This window comes from Homarus americanus, unplaced genomic scaffold (genome assembly GCF_018991925.1).
Source record: "Homarus americanus isolate GMGI-L3 unplaced genomic scaffold, GMGI_Hamer_2.0 scaffold40248, whole genome shotgun sequence".
Taxonomy (NCBI): Eukaryota; Metazoa; Arthropoda; class Malacostraca; order Decapoda; family Nephropidae; genus Homarus; species Homarus americanus.
In genome coordinates this window covers 6,398,560-6,405,758 of record NW_024712526.1, presented here as the reverse complement: position 1 = coordinate 6,405,758, position 7,199 = coordinate 6,398,560, and the positions used below count along the sequence as shown (strand labels likewise).

The 7,199-nt window shown below is 34.9% G+C and overlaps 1 protein-coding gene across 1 annotated transcript in view; it reads right to left on the bottom strand.

Annotated features, from left to right (window-relative positions):
• Nucleotides 1–167: 167 nt before the first annotated feature.
• The window catches only part of LOC121863492 (protein lingerer-like), a 38,572-nt gene continuing 31,540 nt past the window's right edge, over nt 168–7,199 (bottom strand). The window contains exons 15-16 of the mRNA XM_042362171.1: nt 6,740–6,901; nt 168–1,277 (exon numbers count right to left, since the gene is read on the bottom strand). Of these exons, the coding sequence (XP_042218105.1) occupies nt 1,176–1,277; nt 6,740–6,901 (264 nt within the window). The 3' untranslated portion in view covers nt 168–1,175. The remainder of the gene's footprint in view (nt 1,278–6,739; nt 6,902–7,199) is intronic.

Here is a 7,199-nt window from a genome sequence, read left to right as displayed (position 1 = left end):
TATATTATATTATATATATATATATATATATATATATATATATATATATATATATATATATATATATATATATATATATATATATAATGTGTATGTGTGTGTGATTCAAATCTTACAAGCATCATTACGCATTTGTAAAATATAATGCAAGTGGTGAAAATATGAAATTTAGATTCAAGATATTTTTATTGGTGGAACTGAAATATCTCACTACACAAAAAGCTTACAAAACAAGAGGCATACTTTTCATATCATTGATACAGCATTCCTTTAACAGGAATGAGTTTATATTGTACCTAGAGAGATACAGAAGTTAAAAAAAAGGAAAGAAAAATAAAGTGAGTTCAACATACAATCATCCTATTCTGGGGTGACCACTGAAAGGCAAATTCAAAGGAGTTGTGGTTTCAAATTCCACAGCAGGCCCTCTACTTCAGTGAGTTTCAAGAAATGTGTCAACACCTCAACTCCAGAATAGAATGCCGTCTTACATTTGTAGCCTACATGAAGATCTGTTCTAGTGGTGTACAATCACTATAGTCTTCCTTGACAAATCCTATCACCCAAACATACAATTTGTAAAACTTTTGTAAATATAAAAAGGTGTGGGAGTGAAAGGTTGCGGGAGAAATGCACCATGCCAGTGGACCTGCGCCCATGGTTTATTCAGTGGCATCCGTTATTTACAAGTGAGAAGAGCAAGACTGAATACACCATTGCCACAAATGCTAAATATCATATCCACTTTTACATCACCTTGGACGAGTTCACATAAAGTATGACCTATAGGGGTGAAGAACAGCTTATCTCTTTCACATTTACGAATGTATAAGACAAGCAAATCCTTTTGTATTAGTATTTTTTTTTTTTTTGCACTGACTAAAGAGTACACCTACATTTCGACCCTTGTACATCCATCTAAGCAAATTTTTATTTAAATCAAAGACTTCTGTGAGCGCATTTTCACATCTAATTGACAAATTGATGCTCCGGATGCTGAGGCACCTACATCGTAGGTGGGAATGGATGCTGGCCGAACAACACCAACAAACTCTGAAAAGTGGATTCCAGTGGATCATCCTTGTCACTTGATATTACAGTGGGGACCCTGAGGCACAGTTGCCCTATAAGGATAGCCTCAGGTTGTAGGTGAGAAGATCTTGGTGGGGTTAACTTCAGTTAGTACCCCAGTAAGACCCACCATAGGAAGGTTTAGATCCTCCCTTGTTCTGCCCACCCGTACTTCCTGCACGCTGACCGCCAGAGCTGCCTCCATCCTGTGTAGTAAGAACCAAATAATTAGTTTTCCTAATCAAAACATTTTTATCCAACAGATAGTTCACTTCAAACCTGTAAATACTGAGTAGAATGAATGTTGCTAAACAGTAATGTAAAATCCTATACAGTACAGAGAACCTATAATTCTTTCTTGTACCGACTTGCTTTGAATACCCATAACTCACCCCAATATTCACAAAGCACTAAACTAAATCCATTAAGAGAAACAGGACATAGTATCTGGAAGGATACATTAAGTCTTGTGTTCCAACTCCTGGGTATAGCAACCCACAGTAATGAGCACTATAAAGCATACAATTTTTTATTGTATTAAAGTCAAAGTGCTGTTTTACACTACATAATGGGATACTGATTGATTGACTCATTATTCCCTGGCGTCATAACAGATCGGTCAATGACGCCAGGTATACCTGAGGAGCTTGAGGAGAACCTCCAGTTACCATCTGCTGTATTTCTCGGCACAACCTTCTACACCAGCACCCCCTCTTGAAAACAAACTTCCTCACAGTTCTTCCATCTCACCTTATGACCCCTAATAAACTTGAAAGGCAGGCAAGTTGCTGGAGCTCTGAGGAAAGTAACGAAAGGGAAATGGGTGAGCTGCAATGCGCAGTGGGGTTTACTGGAATACGTGGAGCTACCCATTCTCATACATATCCTAATGAAAAACAGATCTGAAACAAGACTGACTAGTACAATGCAAGCAGATGCGAGACTTTAAGAGATATGGACACCGAAAGGTCTGAAACAACATTTGACAGCAACACTGCTGATAGATGCAAAGCTTTCTTATGAGCAATATTTTGCCTATGACATTGCAGAAAGATACAAGGTCTTTAAAAGATGAGAACATAAGGTTAGGAGGACAGCCAAAGAATATCAATGGATGGATCAGTAATTTTGAGATGATCTGAGCACATTCACTAACAAGAACACCATGACACATTATTCACCTGCAGCCACATTTCATTTATCATCTTTGAACATATGGTAGCATAGTGTTTTGCACTATTTCTAGTAATGATACATGTTTGAGTGAAGTTTCATCAAAATAACTGTATTAATTCCCAAATTATGTTCTGAATGTCATTTTGGCCTTTAATATTTCTGTGACCTTGGTGAAAATTTAAGGTAGGGTTCTGAACTTGTCAGGTGATTTTCAGGCCAAAGATATGATAATTTCTGTAGGTTCTGAAATTTTAGGCCAGGTCCCCAGTGGGGTCTATTATGGGCAACACCCTATAAACAACATGTCAAACAACTTAATTTCAATTCATAAAATATAAAAGTTTTGGATCCTTGCAATGAAATTGGTAAAGGGTTCCAATCAGTATTTCTCTCTACTGACCAGATAAAGAAGTTTGCATAAATGTAAACAACAATCACCCTATCAAAAGCATTCTTATATGAAGTTTGAATAAAAAGCTCTTGCATAATAAGCCATCATTAATTTCCCTGTGATTTTCTCTTAGTATATGACTAGGATCCCCCCCCCCATATTTTGTCATTAAATTCATGTAAGTTTAAAAAATAACCATGGGTAAGCCAAAAAACTGGACCAGTCCAAATGAATCTTAAGTCTGGATGATATAAATTCCAGTGAAGTTTCATCAAAGTAACTGTATCAACATAAAAAATATGCTCCAGATAAGGAAAACTACAGACCAAGACAACACCATACAAAAAAAAAAGTGGGTACAAAGGCACTGATGGCCATTAGGGGGCAATATGGATAAAACATGTCCAATTTTCAGTATACATGAAGCTAGTGTGGCTGTCACTGATTCAACCTCTTTCACTTCCTAAACTGTACAATTAGTTGTCCATTCATGGCAAGAAACACTTGTGGTGCCCAGGGCAAGAACCAGTGGCCCTTAGGACTGGAGGGACATACTGTATCCAAATAAAAGCAAGGTTAAACAAACTATTCAATCCACATACTGCATACACAATGTCAAAATTCATCACCCCCAGAAAAAATAAAAATGAAAAATAGGGAGGAATTTACAAGAGGAAGGACTAGATAAGTATCATTTAGATTCAATGGACCTCCATCCTTGATTTTTTTTAAATTCAATAGGCCTGTAGCAGTTTTTGAGAACTTGCCTTGAAAAAATAAAAAAATTAATAAGACAATTATGGCCATCTGTGTTAAGTCACACGGCTAGATTGCCATTATTAATATGCCGACAGGATAATTAAAAGTTATACATCATCTGGACTGCACAGCTTACAGTCTTTGAGGCTGATAGACAAAGCAGAATGATGTGAGCTGGCAATCAGACACAACCTGTATTTATATATGCTAATGTATCACATTGTAGTCTTTGTTAAAATTGTAATTATTCTACCCTATCCAGTGTTAGGGAAGGGGGGGACATTTGGTGGAAATAAAAAATCCTAAGCCCATTTGGCCACATGTTGAACCATGTATAAGCGAGTTTATACCATGCAGTATAAACTAAATGGTCACAATTAACTGACATGGTCAAATTAACTGACTATGTATAAGCAAAACAGCATAAAAAGTAGTGTCAATTTAGAGCTTACTGTACGTACTAGGGTTTTTGTAACAAAGATAACAACAGGTAATGTTCATATTACTATCAAGAAGTATGAGAAGAATTAGGTGTCACTTCTTAGTAAAAACTTTCCAATTTCACAACAAGGGTTTCAAAGTCCTATAGTGTGGTAGTGGGTTTAGGGCCCAACTGCAGACAACACACAGCAGCTATAACAGCATATCTCTCAATTATGCTGGCTGATCTATTTGAAATATGAGATTCACAAATTTATTTTGAGAATCTGAATCTCCCTACAACACTCAAGATAAATGTGACATTTCTAATTAACATTGTATAAGTGCAGTACATACAATTTAGTGGCATTAAGAAGTAAACTTTTGTTGTAAAATATATCCATGCTCCTCACCTGTAAGCCAGTCATGTGATGCAATTGTTTAATTTTGGGTATCACAGGCAGAAAAGTAAATAATAATAAAAATAATGTTTTATTTGTTGATAAATAAACAAATACCCAATTGAATATTCAATTTAGTGGTGTGCAGCTATTAAGTATAATTTTTTTTATTTCAGTACAAACTATACAGTATACAATACTGTACAGAATATATTTACACAAACACAATATTTTTTTCAAAATGCTAAAGGAGAGAATGAAAATTTATAAATATTGCAAAATAGCCATAACCAAAATTGCATCCTGTAAGCAAGACAAGTAAGTATTTCGTGACCCACCCCAAGCCTAGTGATGAACATCGGCAAAGACCTTGACACCACCCCCCTCCATATTATTCTCCTCGGATTTGTGCGATTCACGTGGGTCGACCTGGACAATCCAGCAAAACCCGAAAAATCACACTCCTGATACACTTATATGACTCATGATTAATATGTGGAATAATCCACTTAAATCAAGTCATTTAATTATAAGAACAATTCATCTCTGACAATACTCATCACAGAATTAGTAGGTATAACCTATAATATTTGGTTAGTTGATCGCTAACATGAAATATGAGAGGTACACAAACAATTCGGTTATTGGAGTGGATTATTGACCGGAATTTGTTCCTAAAAGTTTAATTATTTACCTATTATATAGTACATCATTAATTTATGGTAAGATTGCTGTCAAATAAAAATATTTTGAAGTTGGCATTGAATTCACGTAAAATTTCAGGTTTATTTGTAAAATTCCCTGCCTTTTCCAGGTTTTCCAGAGAGGGCAATACGGGTAGTCTCCGAGGAGTGAAGGGTGGCTTGGTCAATGGGATGGGGTAACTCACTGTAATCCTAATGCTAGCTCAGGGTGGCACCCTGAGCTAAGCAATCTCTCTCTCTCTTTTTAATGCACAAAGCTTTATGACACAGATCTCTCACTTTCTGCTAATACCTTGTACATTTGTGCCTAGTACAAGGTATTTCATAATATAACTTCATGAAAGATGATAGAAATACTATACTGTATATAGTATTAAATCTCTATACCAAAATAATTGGTGAGCAGCCAGTACGGTATAAAACAAATCCAGAAAACTCGTCCAATACCGAACTTTGTTCAGTATACGAAAAAGTTGGGTTTTTTAGACCAGATAAATTGTCACAATTCAGGATTTTTTTTTTAATATAATTTGGTAACACAAGACTTAAATAAACACTAAATATCACACAATAGATATAAAAATGCAGTAACAAATAGTTCTATATTACATAAACACTTCCTTTCCTGGCTGGCTGGGTGGTCAACTGTTTGTCTATGTAAACAAAGCACCAGGAATTAAATATGACACAATAAATCATCTGTATTAACCCGGCACCAAATGAATCTAAATAATATGGGCGTTAAAATTGCATATTATACTTTTAAAGGGGTCATGGGACCAGAAGGGGAATTTTCTGCTCAGTCCAGCCAGCAACCTGCCTTTTCTACATTCTCACCCACACAAGAGTTAAGTTCCAACTCCTCATTTTTCTTATTTTATAGTTATATATTTTTCTAAGTCACTTTAGAGCACTATAATACAGTACTATATTTGAACATTTAAGATATCTGAAGAGGTAGGGGGTTCGGTTTATAGTGAATTCGTTCGGAATAGTGAGGTACTACAGAAACCTTAGGAGAGGTTTAGTATAGAGAAGTAATACCGTAGACACAAATTAAAATTTTGGTCATGTTTTTATTTATTCATTCTTTGAGGGAAATAATATATCTATTGAAAATTTAATTTATTTCTCTTAAGAAAGAGAAAACTCCTAAAGCTATAAAAATTATCCCTATGTAATGTCTCCAAACCCTTTACTATAAATTAAGAAATAATGATTTTATCTTGACTAAAAAACATTCTTTAAAAATCCTGACCTTTTCCAGATTCTGCAAAATACAGTATAGACAATATCCTAACTCAAGGGAACAGTTAAAATCAGTGATTCAAATCAACACACCCCGCTCTATCTACAAATTTCACTTGTTAATGACTCCTGGTATACTATATTAGTCTATATCAGATAATTATGCATATTTGATGACTTTAATTTCAAGGTACCCTCTACATGAGGCACCCAAAAATCTAACATACTGTAGCAACCACACATCCCAGAGGAGTTTAGTTTTGCCAATTCTTGTCATAAAAGTTTGGAATTATTGAATTTTTTTAATCCAAGTTAATCTTAAACTTTAAAAATGAGGATTTAAAAACAAAATGATTACTTTCCTACTTTGTTTTCTATTCCCGTACACTGCAGCAAATCTAAGATAAACTGGATAGACGGCAATATATCTTTATTGACATGACAAAAGATATCAAGAGCTAACATACTTCTACCTAACCTATTTAACTTGAAAGTATTAATCTAGCTCAGGTAGTTGTGATGACAGAATGAAGTAAAGCAAAAAGCTGCCAGAAGAATGATTAACCAACCTGATGGAGTTGATGATGCATGAGCGGGGAGTGATGCTGTGCTGCAGGCATGGTAGGGATGAACATTGGTGTGTAAGCGTTGGCAGTCATGGGATTTGTTCCAGAACCAGGTAGATTAAAAGGTGGAGGTGTTCCAGTATGGAAACCTTGTTTGTCATATGACTGAAAATAAAAATACAAAATAAAGTCATAAGTGAGTAAGAAACTCATTACTACTTTAATAAGCATGCCACACAAACAAGACACCCAATACATGTCTTTCAGCACTATACATTATAAGTTTCTTAAATTTTATAACTAAGAGCTAGTGCAAAAAAGGCCCAAGCAAACACTTGTAATTCTTTAAGCAATGAGTATTTAAATATACTGTAATTGCCATTATCATTCATGAAGGTGATAATCACATGTTAAAAGAAAAGGAACAAGCACTATTTAAAATTTTCTTAAAACTACTTATAAA